At 40.9% G+C, this 17,750-nt stretch overlaps 1 protein-coding gene across 1 annotated transcript; it reads right to left on the bottom strand.

The window, feature by feature from the left end:
* Positions 1–13,786: 13,786 nt before the first annotated feature.
* LOC147317313 (uncharacterized) lies at positions 13,787–17,748 on the bottom strand. Its single transcript, XM_086314136.1, has 2 exons — positions 17,394–17,748; positions 13,787–16,953 (listed from the first exon to the last, which is right to left on the bottom strand). Exon 2 carries the CDS (start codon positions 16,230–16,232, stop codon positions 15,105–15,107), a length of 1,128 nt encoding a protein of 375 aa, XP_086170262.1. The 5' UTR covers positions 16,233–16,953; positions 17,394–17,748; the 3' UTR covers positions 13,787–15,104.
* Positions 17,749–17,750: the final 2 nt, after the last annotated feature.

Below are 17,750 nucleotides of genomic sequence, written 5' to 3'. Positions count from 1 at the left end.
TTAACAGGAACAAACTATCGCTAAATCTAAGTAAAACTAAAATTATCTTATTTGGGAATTCCCTTAGAAATGCACAAGTGCAGATTCATGTAGATGGTGTGGAAATTGAAAGAGTACTTGAACATAAGTTTCTTGGTGTGATTATAGATGATAAATTAAACTGGAAGTCTCATATAAATCATATACATAACAAAATTTCAAGAAGTGTCTCAATCTTGAGTAAAGTAAAACACATTCTGGACCACAAATCACTCCACATTCTCTATTGTTCCCTGATTGCACCATATTTGAATTACTGTGCAGAGGTTTGGGGCAATACTTACAAATGTTCGCTATCATCAATCTTTATATTACAAAAAAGGGCCATAAGGATAATCCATAAAACTGGTTACAGAGATCATACAAATCCACTATTCTTAAAATCAAAAATTCTAAAATTCACAGATCTGGTTCATTTTCTCACAGCACAAATTATATATAAAGCAATAAATAACCTGCTTCCTGACAATATTCTAAAAATGTTTTCTAAAAGGGAACGGGGATACAATTTGAGGGGGGAATTAAATTTAAAACATCCTCGTATCCGTACAACATTAAAAAGTTTTTGCATCTCTGTGTGTGGAGTGAAGCTGTGGAACAGACTAAGTAAAGATATGAAGCAAAGTCCAAGCATGGCGCAGTTTAAAAAGCGGTTTAAGGATATGGTTTTTATAGGGTACAGGGAAAAGGTAGAGATTTGATAGGGTGTTCTTGTCTAATAATTTCATGTGTGTGCGCATGCACGGGTTTGTTGGTATGGGTATATATATATATATATATAATTGTAGGCTGTGTATCCTTGAGGTGTTAATGGGGTTATTGAAAATGTGCGTATGTGTTCAATACTTTTTTACTGTCATTTCTCATTATTACACATAATTTATGGTTTGATTTCTATGCATGTGTGGATTGGAGCAGTTGTTACCAACATCTGGTGAGAATTTCATGTCAACAGCACCTTTAACCTATTTAAAACCTATTTACTTAGAAAATTGGTGAGCTGTTCAATACTTATTTTACCCGCTGTACATATATTGAGTGATCATGAGTCACCTGCACAAAAAATGCCAGGGTTGATTTTTTTTCCCGTCCCAGTCCTGTCTCAGCTGCTTGGCAGAGAAGGAGGCAGTTCACAGCCAGCCTGCGGTGGAAATAATCACTATGTTTCCCACTGTAAACTGCAGTTTGTTATCAGTTGTTGATTGCATTGAAGAGAAAGGCATACTGTGAGGAGTACACCAGCCTGTTAGAGGCGAATATTTCTTCTTGTATATTTTTATAACTGTTACACCGTGACCTGGCCTTGCACATTTACAAAGAAACAGGCAGTTTGATGGGAAATGAGGCCAACATTATTAGATGTTTTGTAAGTGAGGGTGGAGCAAGAAAAGCTTGCTTCAAAACATGATGACAGTTAATGGGCAAAGTGACCTTTTTAACTCCCCGTGTGTATGTTTTGAGTGCAGATTGAGCTACAATTAGATTTCCACATACAGTGATGTGAAAAAATGTTTGCCCCCTTCCTGATTTCCTAGTGTTTTGCACAGGTTTGTCACACTGTAATGTTTCAGATCATCAAACAATTTTTAATATTAGACAAAGACAACCTGAGTAAATACAAAATGCAGTTTTTAAATTATGATTTAATTAATGGAAAGCTTATCCAAACCTACTTACCTTGTGTGAAAAAGTAATTGCCCCTCTTGTTAAATCACAACTTAACTGTGATTAACCACATTTTTTGGAAAGGTGAGTTTAGTTTTACGAAACACACTCACCCATCTAAAAGGGAAGCAGGGTAAGAGATATCAAAAAGCAACACAACATACCAAGATCCAAAGAAACACCTAAGAAACAAAGTCACTGACAGTTATCAGTCTGCAAAGGGTTACAAACCCATTTCTAATGCTTTAGGACTTCAGTGAACCGCAGTGAAAGCCATTCAACACAAACTGAGAAAACTCGGAACAGTGGTAAACCTTCCCAGGAGTTACGGGCCTACCAAAATTACTACAAGGAGGTCATCCAGGAGGTCAAACCCACAACTACATTAAAGAACTGCAGGCTTTCCCTCAGGTGGGACATCAGGAGATTTGGCTGTTTTTAAATTTCATCCTTAACTAAACTGAATCTTGTTATTCAGGTAAGTGCTGCGTTACATTTCACTGTGCTACTTTGTATATTTTTATAACTGTTACTCTGTGACCCTGGCCTTGCACATTTACAGGGAAACAGGCAGTTTGATGGGAAATGAGGTAAGCATGTGTAACTGGGGATGGAGCAAGAAAAGGTTGGTTCAAAACATGATGAGAAGTAATGGGTAAAGTGAACTTTTTAACTTCCAGTGTGTGTTTTCAGTCCACAGTAAGCGCAATTTCATTTCCTCTTATGTCTGTCAATAGATCGATACACTTCCCCCAATATATCTGTCTGCGTGCTGGCCCGAGCCTCAGGATCTGTCACATTCTCACTGCTCTTTACAGCGAGGTGCTACATTTCTCTGCTGGCAGGCTTCTTACAAACATCTCCTTTCGTCCTAATAGATCTCCACTCCACAGAATCCACTGAGATGTGAAGCCATTCCACAAGCGACAACCTGTGTAGGCTACTCAGTGTCTATTTAGGCTTCCAAGGCAAGCTCCCAGCAACAGTGAACAAACTGGATGTACTACTTTGCTACCAGTCAGTCAGTCAGTAAGTCTGTTGATTTACTACTAGTCAGTTGTGGTTCTCTGGAGTACCCGCAGGGGAAACTCCAGATTATACACCAAAAACAGAATTTCCACTTTTATTATGCTGTTGTCAAATACAGATTACTCGAAAGATTTAGAAAACAAGAGAAAAAGAAAGGAATTATATGCCTAGTTAATTTCCTACAAGTTGGTATCACTGAAAATAGGTACATATGAAAATCAAATAAGTTTTTAAAATCCATTGTAATCAATTTTAGTTGATTGATTGATTGACTGGAAGTCCCAACCACTGCTGTAATGTTTCTCAGCAGAGCTGAGCAGAAGAAATTATTACCAACATAGGACAGCCTTGCCAGGGAGGGCCACTGGGGGGGTGCCAGCAAATTTGGTTACTACCCATCTCTGCTCCTGACACATATGGGATCACTACAGGTTTTCGCTTGGGCAGTGGTTGTCCTTCTCTCCTGGATCGTGTGGAGCTTTCTCTAGGTGCCTTTCCAGCTAGAGAAAGGCCTTTTTCTAGCTGGAAAGCTAGAGCTAGAGAATGTGGTTATCCAGCTGGGGTAACCACATTTACTCAGGGCCTTCTTGATGTGCTGTTCTTCTGCCTCCCTGGCCGCTGTGTCAGTGGGGATGGTGTACGCTCTGTGTTGTAGCGTCCTGATGACACCCAGTTTGTGCTCCAGTGGATGATGAGAGTCAAACCTTAGATACTGATCCGTATGTGTAGGTTTACGGTACACGTCAGCTTTTAGATGTCCCCTATTACTGATGGAAATCTCACAGTCTAAGAAGGCTAACCTGCCACTTTTCATATCCACCCTGGTGAATTTGATGTGTCTGTCCACCGAGTTAATGTGATCTGTGAAATGTAGTACGTCCTGAGATTTGATTTTTACCCAGGTGTCATCCACATATCTGAACCAATGGCTTGGTGGTGTTTCAGGGTAGGATAGCAAAGCCCTCTTTTCCACTTCTTCCATGTACAAATTGGCCACGATGGGTGAAACTGGGGGGCCCATGGCACACCCATGTTTCTGCCTGTAGAACTGACCCTTGTATGTGAAGTAGGTGGAATGAAGACACAGCTCCAAAAGCAAACATACTTGGTGGATGCTGAGAGTGGTCCTGTTGCTGAGGTTGGGGTCATCCTGTAATCTCTTACAGACTACCTCCAACGCTTCCGTGACTGGGATGCATGTGAAGAGAGATGTAACGTCATATTAGACCATGGTTTAATCTGCCTCCATAATGACATCTCTCACCTTCTCAACAAAATCTAGGGTGTTCTGGATGTGGTGTTCAGAGCTGCCCACCAGCGGGTTGAGGATCGAAGCCAGAAATTTGGAGATGTTATAGGTGACAGAGTTGATCATGCAGACAATCGGTCTTAAAGGTATAGGGTGCCTGTTTATGTATTTTCGGTAAACCATACAGACTTGGTGTAGACTCCCTGGGTATAGCCTGTGGTATGAGGTCCGGTCACTAGCCTTGTCTTGTTCTAACTGCTTCAGACAGTCTATCACCTTCTTCCTGTAGCCACTTCCTGGGTATCATTTCAGGGGCTCATAAGTATTTCCATCACTGAGTAGTGACAAAATTTTCTCATGATAGTCTTTCTGGTTTAGCAATACTGTGCACATACCCTTGTCTGCCGGAAGGATGATAATGTTGTTGTCATCACTAAGTGATGTGAGTGCCTTCCTCTCCTCCATGGTGATGTTGGATGCTGGGGGCTTTGCATTGCTGAGACAGGGCGAAACTTTCGTCCGTAGTTGCTCTGCTTCCACTTCTGCAATATTGTTGTTACGAATTGCTGTTTCTGTGGCTGTGATCAGCTCCACTAGCGGGATTTGTCTCAGTGTGACAGCAAAATTTAACCCTTTAGCAAGGATGTTTTTCTCTGTTTGGGTGAGCTGTCTGTCAGACAAATTCTTCACCCACTTGTCCACATCCTCGGTGGACAGTAAGATTGGGGAAACTTGCAGTGAGCTGAGACTGAAGAAGTCACTTGGATGAGTGACGAAACGTTTCTCTCACAAAACGCTACGTCCAGATGAACAGAATCAACTTTTGGAGATTTACTTTCCTGGATGATTGAGAATGCATCAAGATGAAGTAGTCACTAATTATTTTTAAAGACTTTATGGAAAAATAAATAATTTTTCCTGACTGACTGCCTTTGGATCCCCACACCCATCAGCTAATGGGTGCAGATAATGTACCTGCATGCTTGACTTCACTAAACCTTTAGAATGTGCATTATATTGAAGTATTAAAGGAAGACTGTGCAATAGTATTTTCTCCCTGACTGGTTTAGATGGTAAAAATCTAGTTTCAAAATATGTAAGCATGCTTCCTCAACAAGTGTAAAAAAAATGTCTAAATTGTGTGGAAGTGCTTGCTTGTATCTTGTTCTTGTGTAAACTGTGGACATTATTTAATTGCAGCACATAGACTTTTTTAACTCCCACCTTCAAGCCTCATTGAGTAACCATGCAAGTACACTATATCCAGTAAGGGTCCTAAGGCTAGACCCCCTATGCTAAGCAAGCCTACCGCAGACATGAGCGAGACAGATAAATATGAAGGCATGCCGGCTCGGACGTCGCCCGGATCAACAAGATCCGCGTCAGGTGTGGAGGAACCAGGGCACCCTGACGAAAAGTGGGCTACTGGAACAAGAAGGCATCGGTGGGCAAGAGACGAAAACAGGGCGTTGTTGGAATGCTACTACGCAAGTAACCCCGGCGGAAGGGGCTACATGAATAGGATGAGGGACCTATGGATTCTTCGATACCCAACATCCACAATGACGGCGAAACAACTAGTAGCTCAGTGTTCCAACATTCGAAAGAAGGGACTGCTCTCACAGCTAGAGATTGACGAGGTACAACACAAATGCTACGGCAAGGAGGAGTCAGGACGCCAGGTCAGGGGGGAGATATCATCACCCCCACCCGAGATTGGGTACATAGCCCCAAGTGCGATAGGAGAAGGATCGTTGAGTGTGAGAGGAACTGACCTGAAAAATAGGATCATGGCCAAGCTTGAAACCTGGATCCCCCGTAGCCGGTTACCAAGATTACGTGAAGTACCCTCAGAAGGTCTGCTAGATGATGTTAATGCAGCACTATGGGCAATACCTACAACCACGATTACCGACACTAACAAGCTGATCTACAATACAGCAGCAGTGATCAGTGAGATGCTTGGCTACAAGTTGAACAGCCACAAGGGGCAGTACCCTCCATGGAGAAGGAGGCTAGAGGGCAAGATCAAAGTAGCACGGAGGGAGGTTAGCCAACTAACGGAGTTGCAGAAAGGTGCGACAAATAAGGTGCCTAAGAAATACAGCAAGCTGTCCATACCTGAGGCCTTGGAATGTGTGTGTGTATATATATATATATATATATATATATATATATATGTATGTATGTGTGTGTGTGTGTGTGTGTATATATATATAATTGAACAGTTTTATCAATTGATAGTTAGATCACTGCAATCAAGCAGTCATCTCAAATGAAATGAGTGAATTGCATTTTGAAATGGGAATGTTTAATGTAGAGTTATATCATTTGGAACATGAATAACACACTGTTCCCATTCGTGCTTCACAAAGTCAAGGTGTGCTGCTAACAGAGGCTATGTCTACACTAATACGGATAAATTTGAAAAATGTTTTTTGTTTTGTTTTTTTTGTCTAAAATCGCTCCGTGTCCACACTATCGCTTTCAGTCGTTTTCATCCACACTGAAAACGCGACATTCCTGTACTGCACATGCATGAAACGTAAGACGATTTGACGTGCGCCAACTCCATCTGCCGTTTATTTACTTTCTGGTTCTTTGAAACGTTGCGGCAAAATGTTGAGGAAAAGCGCCAGGTTTTATCTGGAGCTATTGTAGTTCACCCTCAAATTGTTTTTGTTTTTTTCCCCTTGCCTTGTTTGGTATCATTCTTTTCAGCTCAACTGAATTTAGTTGTTTTTTCACTGACATACTGCATTAGTATTACTGATCTGAAATGCAAAGATAAATGGTACATTTTGTAAACATATACAACTATTTATCTAAAAATGCAGCCAATACACCTGCTGTTTTTTCATTTTATACAACCATTTAAAAATATTACTAAAACTAAAATGAGAGAACCATCAAGTTTCGCAATAAGATGCCCCACAAATGATGTGTGCCAGTAAAAAAAAAAAGTTTGTCCACCAAAAGACAGAGGAGAGCATCACAGGGATAAACCTGCAGGCCTGACAACAGGAGGTGTATCACTCTGCTGGTTTTCTACTTAGTGACAGTGTTTACATTGCAAATGTGCCTCTGTGACATTTATTAGTGCCCTCACTGACACGACTACACAACAGAACAACTACACAAGACAACACTCCACGCTAAACGTCACAAATCTCCCACATCTAAAAACTCTCTCTCTCTCACTCGCTCGCTCTGTCTCGCTGCCGTTACCGTCACTCCCAAAACTTTCCTCTCTTCCTAAACAACCAAATCCCACTTGTTGACTTTTTTTTTAAAATTGGTCGACATGGTACATTTTTCCACCAATAGGAAAGAGGTGGCTTTTTTCCTTTCTTTACTGTTTTCGCGCTTTCGTGAGAAAACGCTAAACACACACACACACACACACACGTGATGACAGTATTTCGAACAAAGCATGGCTTATATATATATCATAACTCTGGATTTACTGGCCTGTAATTAAAATTTAAAAACTTTGCAGTCCGAACTTTCAAAGTGGGCTGAAATAGAGACTCAGCGTGGCTGCAGCTTGTTGCTATGTCAGCTTAAAATAGTCACGTGATTTGGAGGTGCAGCGTGTAGGTGGACCACAGAGGGTTAATAACACTCACCTTCCTTTCATTTCCAGAGTGTAACATCCAACCACCTGTGTAAAATCCGAAATTCCCATGGTGTTGTTAAAAATGTGCTCTGGCACAATCATAAGCATTGCTACTGAAAACAAGAAAAAAGCCAGTCCTGCTTTGGGCTGAACCATTTGTTAATGGTGGAGGGGGGAACACTATGCAATATATTCAGTTTTAGCATTTATATTCACTGTTGACTGTAACTACGCTCAATCTGTTAATGCTATCTTGTTTTATTAAACAACACTGTCATATGCAAAACTGGGGTGGCACTTGGGGTGGCAAGGGATCAATTTAGGGTGGCACTTGCCACCCCATGCCACCTTTCTAGATCCGCCCCTGCTCCCATGGCAAATTGGTCCTGGATGAGGGACCAGACAAAGAGCGATTCAGAAGACCCCTATGAAAAGACCATCGAGGGAACAGTTCACCCTGCTCGGGATAGGGTTACCGGGGCCCCGCCCTGGAGCCAGGCCCGGGGAGGGTGCCCGAGGGCGAGCGTCTGGTGGCCAGGCCTTAGTCCATAGTGCACGGCCGGGCACAGCCTGGAAAAGGGACATAGGCCCATCTTCCTGCAGGCCCATCACCCGCAGGAGGCACCGTAGGGGTCGGGTGCAGTGTGAGTCGGGCAGCGGCCAGGAGTGGAGGCCCTGGCGGACTGATCCCCGGCTACCAAGACTGGCAATTGGTACATGGAATGCCACCTCTCTGGTGGGGAAGGAGCCTGAGCTAGTGCGTGAGATTGAGAGGTACCGGCTAGATATAGTCGGGCTCACCTCAACGCATGGCCAGGGCTCTGGAACCAGTCTCCTGGAGAGGGGCTGGACTCGGTCTCAGTCTGGAGTTGCCCCTGGTGAGAGGTGTCGGGCTGGGGTGGATATCTTGGTATCCCTTCGGGTTGCTGCTGGTATGTTGGGGTTTCTCCCAGTGGACGAGGGGGTTTGTTCCCTTAGGCTTCGGGTCAGAGAATGGGTCCTGATAGTGATGTGATGTTCTGTATCGAGGCTTCGAAGCTGGTGTCGACTAATTGAGGGGGCGTTTCCGCAATGCTTGCTTCATTTATGGGAGGAGTTGAAAATGATGACGTCCGAAGCCTCGCTGCCCGGCTGTACCACGTGACTGGTTCATGAAGTGGTTCGAATAAACCCCTCAGACTTCATTCAAAAATGTGGGTGTTTGATGGAGAGTTGCGGTTAGTGAGAGTTTGGAGACAGTTTGGAGGTTTATGAGAGTGAGGAGAGAAAGTCAGGAGAGAATGGAGCCAGCTAAGAAGAGGAGGATGTCCTCCCCTGTGTGGGAACATTTTGATTTCATTCCTCCCAACAAGGTATATAAATTTCTACAGAAGATGTATTTTCATAATACTGATGGTGCAATGCAATTTATGTTAAGCTGTCTTTACTTTTGTACAAGGTGAAGTGTTTGCTATGTGCCAGGGAGCTGGGATATAACAACAACATCCATGCTTAGGCACTACAGAGCTTTGCGTGAGAATAAGGGGAACACCGATTGTGGAGCAAGACCAGGTGAGCCATCAAATGCAATGATAATATAGGATGCAGTAATGTTACTAAATGATATAACAATATTATACAACTGTTATAAGTTACGTGTGTGATATTTATATCTGTGCTTTGTCTTTATTGTCTTTCCTCAGGAGAACAATCTCAAATAGATGAAGACCTGGTCAGCATGGTGATTGAGGACTCCCAGCCATTTAGCATTGTGGAGGACAAAGGATTTATAAGATTTGTTAAATCATTAAATCCTAGCTATGTTCTCCCCACTAAAAAGGTCGTAAAAGCAGTGAAAATTTAGTTTTTACAGAATAAAATGTGAACAGGCAGGACTGAGGCTCAAAGCCTCAGTGTGTAGCTGTCCATACCTCAACGTTACAAAAGCACAACCACTGTCCACACCCCAACCACACCTCACCTCACAGTAAATGATCATTTCCATTTTAAGCATTTCCAAATAATCCTTTTCCATACTGCCAGTATAAATATACACAGTATACTGCCATCACTACAATATACATGTTTTACACACTCTTTTTGTTGTTGACATTTACAGGCTGTGTGCAAAAGGCCACACTCTTCAAATTCATGCCAATTAATATTTTTACGTCCAGTAGGTGTCCTACTAGAGCAAATGAAGCTTCAAGACGCTTTGCGCTGGGGTGAACCAATTGGATGAAAAGCTTCAGTGTTTCATGAAGCTTCATCTGCCCATCACTAGGTCATGACTGTCGTCTGTGCTCTTTTTTTGTGACTGAATTTTAAAAAGTTAAGAGACGTTCAACCCTTAACATCATCAAAACACTGAAGTAATGGCTGTAGAGATGGAGAAGGAGTTATTGCTTGAGTAAGAAGCAGATAACTGAGAAGAGTTGCCTCGTTACCTCCGCGGAGAGCATAATGAACTGGCAAGGAGTAGCAGGTTGCACCAGTTTAAGAAGCTCTCTTACTGATTGCTTGCAGATGAGCCCCAGGTGAGATGCTGGAAGCTCCACCCCGAAGGGGTGGACAGAAGATCAATTGCCATAGGTGGAAACCCCCAGACACTCCCGTGGACCATGACCATATATATATGTTTATACAGTACATATGGATTATCAGATATGACTTGTTTCATCCTCTCAGTATTAGTATTCAGTAAACAAACACCAGCATTATCATTTGTTTGGATTTTTTTAATTAATTGAGTTTTCAGGACAAGATTTAAGAAGTGACATGACAAACGTCAAAATAAACCACTTTGAATGCAGTTTAGTTTAGTTTTACACTGGGACAGGTATGTCACATGAAGCAAGCAACACAACATTGCTTTTATAGCCTAAGCTAGTTTGCAATGCCTGTAAAAGTTGGGCCTGTAAAACGCAGACCATGTAATAAAATACCAGAACAACAGCACAAATTCATTGTTGCATGACTGATTAATCTTTAGATTTGACTCGGTCAGACGTCCCATTTTCAAATCTGTTTTCAAAGCCTCTTTGTAATGACTGTTTTGACAAATTTATCCAAATTCACAGTAACAGTTCCACAATAACAGAACCAAAAAAAAGTACTGGGACCAGTACTTTTTGTTATTTACATGCTGCCACTTGGCAGTATCATCAGGATGTCTCCTGTCACCCTTCTACTGCCCTGTCCTCTTAGTATAAAAGCATCTTTGGCAACCTTTACTGCTGCCAGATGTTTTAAATTTTTGGTCTCTTTTGTTTGTATGGTTGATTAGAAGACACTTGGAATTTAACACTTTTGTGTTTATAACAAATTGTTAGAAGTAAAAATTAAGTTGGACTTTAAGTTTTGGGAAAGTTTTTCACCTCTCATCAAAGAGACTTTTTCAGTTCTAAAACCAAATGGTGGAAAGTCCCAGGTATTTAAACTCTAGTTGGGGTTGTCCCTTAAGAAGGGTAGTACCCCACTATTAATCATGTGCCTCATTACACAAGCCAAGGTGGGTGTGGGTCATTATTACTAGAGGTTTCAGTTTAAACTGCTGCGAGACCTTTCGCACACCCTACATTTTCATCTGCTAGCTGTGTGCTGTTTTCTGCACAACCATTTGCATACACATTTTGTTGAACATATATGATGAGTGCTGTAAAACTACTTTTCTAGATTAAAAAAAAACCTCTTGAAGATGAAAGCTGTCTGAGTATTGGCTGGTATGTAAAAAACAAACAAAAAACCCCACTAACTTCCAAACCACCTGAAGAAGTTCAATATTTGAGAACACGAATAAAAAAAAAATTCACATTGTAAAAAACAACAAGTGACAGTTTCTGAATGGTATATAGTTACATTTCAGGATAATGCAAAAAAAAAAAAAAAAAAAAAAAGCATGTAGAATACATGAAACTTCCTAACATGAAATTCTTAGTCACAATATAAAAATGCTATTTTTGTTCACTTTTCAATATAACACCCTCAACTGCACCATTGAGTAAGTGTGGAGTATTAAACATTAGGCCTCTCTCCTCCAAGTCCCTGTTAGTGAATCATTTCATTTGTTGCTTTGCTGTAATCTTAGTTACAGCAAAGCAACAAATGATTCCTTCACTGTTATCTTCTTCAATGCCACGTGCCAACACAATGCAGATCAGCTACCTAAACGTTACTCCCACAAAGGTAATTGCCTTGTTAAGAGTGTTACATCCTCACTGTGTATGGCCCTGAATGGTTCCTCTGAAAAACAAGACAAGTCAGAGAGTGTCACGGCAGGTTACACCAGTGTGTTTTGTTGCACAAACCCAAGAGCAGACACTGAAGGAAGGAGCTGCGTTCTTAACTAAAGGCGAGCCTTTATTCTGGCCAAACACATGAACTAAACTAAAAACGAGACCAAGTTTACATGAAGGTAAACAGACAAAAGTAAACCTGTGACTTGAACTATGACCGCGACTGCAACTAGTACTGTGACTATGACTATGACTTGATCAATATGAAGGGAAATAGGCAGACGTTCTGACAATGAACAGTAAGAGACAAAGGACTTAAATACACATATGAGGTGATCAGGTGAAGTGGAGACACATGAGGAAACAGCTGACTAGAATGAACATAATGATGCACAGAAAAATGTAAATTAAACACAATGGACATTGAAACCAGACTTTCAAAATAAACAGGAAACATGACAAAACGCAGACATGACATGAACTTGACAACATTAACCATGCAGACAAAAACATGACAGGCAAGACACACTCAACAACAGGGGGAACTTTAAAACAGGGGTGAAGACCCAAAGGAATCTAAATGAACAAAGAAGTACAACCGAGGAACCTAGGAGCTAATACCAAAAGGACTAAACATAAACAATGAATATCAAAATACAAGAAAACTCAAAGCGCTGGATCACACAGCCCGGGACTGTGACAGAGATGCTTGATTTCCTGGTACTGTGTAACTCTCAAACACACACTTTAAAGCAAATATTAGAATAGAATAGCCCTTTTTTGTCATTGTACATGTGCCACAAAATGATGGGTGCTCCACGCCAGCTGTGCAGGGGTAAAAGAATATATATAAATATTAAAGACATCAGAAATAAATAACAGACAGAAAAGATATACATACAGTGTAGAGGCATATATACAGGATAAGAGAACCTAACTGAGAGCAAAGTGCTTGGAAGCAGTACAAAAGTACTTCATCTAATAATGAGTAAGCTGAAGAGGAAATGGATTTGCGCTCATCTAGAAGATCTTTGTTTGGCCTGGAGAAATAGTTTTTTACTCTGAAAACATAGCTGTCTGTAAAGCTAAGACATCTTCCTATTCCTATTAGTTAAAAAGCTCTTACCTGGTCCAGCTGTCTTTGCCAATTCTCTAACCTTCCTTGCTCATTAGCAACTTCTTGACTTCAAATATAATATGCTAGTACTGCAACTTTTGCATGTGTGTCAATTTCACGCTCTGGAGAGGCAAAGCATGGAATGGACACAGTGGACCAGTGGCATGCTTTACTATGTCATTAAATTTTGTTTTCCCTCTCCCATATTGTGTCTTTTGTTCTTTCTTCTCTTCTTCTTTTTCTTTCCCCTCATCCTCCAAATGGTTAGGGGAGATGGCTTAATCCTTAAATTCTTTAATATGGTTCTGTCAGAGTTTTTTCCATCCCATTGTAGAAAAGTGCTTGTTCATATGGGGCTGTTTGATTGTTGGGATCTTTTCCAGATGCTGAGCAGTCCATGAATTAACCTGAGGTCAAAGACATTTGTGCAGCTGCTAATGATCTTTCCAAAGATGCCACTGCTACCTTTTCATAGGCACAATGTTAACCTGCCCTAAGAATATATCTACAAACATTTGGCTAATGTCAGTTCTCTCCTAGATGTAACAGTTCTTAGTAGCTTCTTAGCAATGCTGTTAGTTGTCAGAATACTTTTACTGTAAACTAAATGTTAATTTTGCAGTTTAAACCAGGGATGTAAAACTCATTTTACATCGTGGGCCACTTACAAGCTACTTTGATCCAAAGTGGGCCAGACCAGTGAAATTACATGATACATGTGTAAAATTACACAAAAAGTAATTCATTTCCCAGACTATCCCGTGATTCTAAAATATACATTTTTCATTCATTCAAAGAAAATATACTTTCTCCTGTGAATCCACTGTAAATTTATATAGCAGAGAAATGTCTGTCATTTGATTGTTTATCTATTAATTACTTTGCTGTAGTATAAATGAGGCGGGCTCTTTATTAATAGGAAAAGCTGTAAACTTATAAAAATACAGTTAGAAATTCAAAATCTATGCACTCCTTCACATTTTCCTGAGCCATCCAGAGGGTCAGAGTGGAGTCAATGACGGCCGTTTCTGGCCTCTGGCCTGATTTTTGACACCCCTGGTCTAGAGCTGTCATTGTTTTAGGATACATAATGATGGACATGCTAACAACACTTTAAATAAGCCTGTGTAAAAATAAAACAAACCAAGGCTAGAAACATTTTATTTTGACTACAAGTTACATGCTTTATTTAATGCCTGAGGAAGATAACACTAATAATCAGTAACATTTTATTCAACAATAAAAATGCACTCATACAAAAATTATTCAGCAATGAATTTGATCTTATTTTGCCACTCTAATAAACCCCCAAAAGCTCAAAAATAGGGGAGGTCAGCAGCCCAGTCAATCTCAGAAGCCTTTTGACTCGCAAGCTGTTGATAACTTGATTTGCAGGATAAAGAAGCTATTTTGACATGGAGTCAGCAGCTGACCCCCCCTGCTGTTTTTGCTGGCCAGCAGTCTCTGGGCAGTCTACTGTATAACCACACCATCCTTTTACAGTAAAACTGAGACCACTTGTAAGCATCAAATATGGAATTTGAATGTAAAATTATGGCAGTCAGGGGCAAGTTGAGAAACTACTAATTGCTCTCAAACACAATAAAAGTTGCCATAAAGGCAGTAAATTAAAAAACAGTTCAAGTTGTTGTATATGTTTTACTGACTGCTCTTGTGACTAGGGTTGCAAAGGGGCGGAAAATTTCCGGTAAATTTCCGAAAAGTTTCCGGTAAATTTCCATGGTAAGTTAAGCTTGGGAATTTTGGAAATATTCCATATTGGAAACTGTCCATGGAAATAATGGGAATTATGGAAATTAATGGGAATTTAGGAGAACTAACTGGGAATATATTATTTCCAAGCATAAATATAAACAGAAATCATAAGAAAACCTCCATGCAAAATGTTTTCAACAGATATTTAAACAGATTTATTTGTAAGTACAGTAGAATAGAACACGTTTCAATAACTTGTTTCATGGATGAATAAAAACAGAAATGTTGAGTTCAATATTACCATCCCCTAACCCCGCTCATTCAAAAATGCCCCCTGTCCAAAAATCTCCACAAAGTCCCATTCAAAAGGTTAAATGAAAAATGCCACTTATCCTCCAAAACGTCCCATTAAACATTCAAATCTTCCTTCAAGCAATCCTCTTTTCTCATTTTTGCTCAGTCAATAGACTCTTCCTGGACCTCATCATCATCCAACAACATGTCCACTTCCTCAGCATCCAACTCTGAGTCTTCCTCTTCAGTGTCACTTTCCAGCTTTGTTGAGGATGGCTCTGTGTCAGGCTCAAAGAGCCGTAGGTTTGCCCGAATGCCGACCAGCTTTTCCACTCTCACATTTGTGAGCCTGTTGCGAACCTTTGTGTGGGTGTTCCCAAACAGTGACCAGTTGCGCTCGGAGGCGGCTGATGATGGTGGGATTTGGAGGAGGATGGAGGCTACAGGTGCAAGGGCCTCAGATTCACATAGTCCCTTCCACCAGGTGGCTGCAGATATGTGCTGCCACTGCCATATTCCATCCCCTTTCCAAAGGCCTTGCTTTGTTCGATACTTTGCCAAACTGCCTAGAACTTTGCCTTTATCGAGACCCAGGTGGTCAGACATGGCTGTAATGACCGCATAGGCACCGTTGATCTCTTCCCCGGAAAGTATGCCCTTGTCATATTTGGGGTCTAGCATGTATGCTGCTGCATGCACTGGCTTCATGCAGAACTCCCTCCGCTGTTCCAATGACTTGACCACAGCCGTTTCCTCTGCTTTCAGTAGTAGGGAAGTGGGCAGAATTGTCTGGATTTCTTCTTTGAGTTCTGCAAAAAGGCACTGGACATCTGACAAGATGGCACCATCCCCCTCTATCTTCGCTATTCCTGCTGCAATAGGTTTGAGGATTTTCTGACTGCTAGATACTCTTTCCCAGAACACATCATCCAAGATGACCTTCTTGATGTCACTGTCGATGCCTACAGACTGGGATATGGCCATCTCTTGCAGAGACTCCTTTCCCTCCAGAAGGCTGTCAAACATGATAACAACACCACCCCATCGCGTTATGCTGGGAAGCTTCAGTGTAGTACTCTTGTTCTTTTCCTTTTGCTTTGACAGAAATGTAGCGGAAGTTACTTGTTTGCCTTTAACATATTTCAGAACTTGCTTCACTCTCTTATTCAGAGTGTCCATTGTTTTTAGTGCCATTATGTCTTTTAGGAGAAGGTTTAGTGTATGGGCTGCACAGCCAATAGTAGTTATATGAGGGTAGGTCTCCTCCACATGTGCCCAGGCAACCTTCATGTTGGCTGCATTGTCAGTGACCAGTGCAAAAACCTTATCTGGTCCAAGGTCATTGATGATCACTTTTAGCTCATCTGCAATGTATTGGCCTGTGTGTCTGTTTTCCTTTGTGTCTACACTCTTGTAGAACACAGGCTGAGGAGTGGTGATTATGTAGTTAATAATTCCTTGTCCCCTGATATTGGACCATCCATCAGAGATGACTGAAATACAGTCAGCTTGGTCAATGGTCTGTTTCACCTTTGCTTGAACTCGACTGAACTCTTCATCCAGTCGATGAGTAGACAATGCATGTCTGGTTGGGGGAATCTATGCTGGTCGGAGAACATTCAAAAATCTCTTCCAGTACACATTGGATGTCAGCATCAGGGGTGAGCCAGCTGCATAGATTGCACGAGCGAAACACTCATCTGCGTTTTTCTGGCTAGTGTCATCCATAAAATCAAAGAATCCTCTGATGCCAGAGGGACCAGGAGCTGATGAGTGGGTATCTGACTCTGATACAGCTGAAACAGATTCATTTTCCCCTTGAGTGGAATTCCTGGCTGCTGCATGTGTTGGGCCTTGAGGAATTTTTTTGCACTTTGCAATGTGCTGCTGCATTTTTGTGGCATTCTTCACGTACGTCTTATCACAATACTTACACATATATACAGATTTCCCTTGTACATTAGCTGGTGTAAAATGTCTCCACACATCAGATAGCGCACGTGGCATTTTTCTGTAAAATAAAACAAGAGCTTGTAAAAATGCTAATGCAATGCAAGAGATCGTAATAATACAATTGCAATATGATAATAAACAGATATAAATAGTAAGGCTAGCTAAACAACTGGAATGATCTTCAAAACAAAACAACCAAATGAGGAAGCTAGCATCTTCTTTATGTTATACTAGCTATGGCTTATTTAGCATCTAACAGATGCTAGCATTTTATTTAGCATCTAACAGATGCTAGCATTTTATTTAGCATCTAACAGATGCTAGCATTTTATTTAGCATCTTATCAGATGCTAGCATTTTATTTAGCATCTTATCAGATGCTAGCATTTTATTTAGCATCTTATCAGATTGCTATCTACCAGATTAATACATTTTATGTGATATTCACAATTTAAACATTTAATGAATATATTTTCCCATAATATCATCAAAACTTACCTCACTTGTTAAGTCCACAGGCTCAAATGTGTGCCTTTAATACTCTTTGTCCTTCAGGCTCAAAAGTGTGGTCCATGTGTACATGTGATGGAGGCATGCACAGTGCCAGTAGGTGGTCTCAATAGCCATGCAGCAAGCTTGTGCTCTGTACATGTGATTAAGGAATGGCATGGATATTCAAGTGTATTTGAATTGCATTTGTTTGTTTTTGTCAATATTATGCTAAAATATACTTTCCTCAACTATATTTAAGTTCCCTAAGAAGAGCCAACCTTCAATTTTGAAAATTCCCACTTTATTCCCATAAATTCCCGTTAATTCCCGTTTATTCCCATAAATTCCCGTTAATTCCCGTTA

The sequence above is a fragment of the Aulonocara sp. 'chitande type north' Nkhata Bay genome, linkage group LG12 (assembly GCF_057382095.1).
Source record: "Aulonocara sp. 'chitande type north' Nkhata Bay isolate Kocher_YH1m ecotype deep benthic linkage group LG12, A_spYH_male_GT1.1, whole genome shotgun sequence".
Classification (NCBI taxonomy): Eukaryota; Metazoa; Chordata; class Actinopteri; order Cichliformes; family Cichlidae; genus Aulonocara; species Aulonocara sp. 'chitande type north' Nkhata Bay.
This window is presented reverse-complemented; position numbering and strand designations above follow the sequence as displayed.

Excerpts from the sequence above, each read along its gene's own strand:
- LOC147317313 (XM_086314136.1), bottom strand. The coding sequence starts at position 16,232 with ATGAAGGTTGCCTGGGCACATGTGGAGGAGACCTACCCTCATATAACT.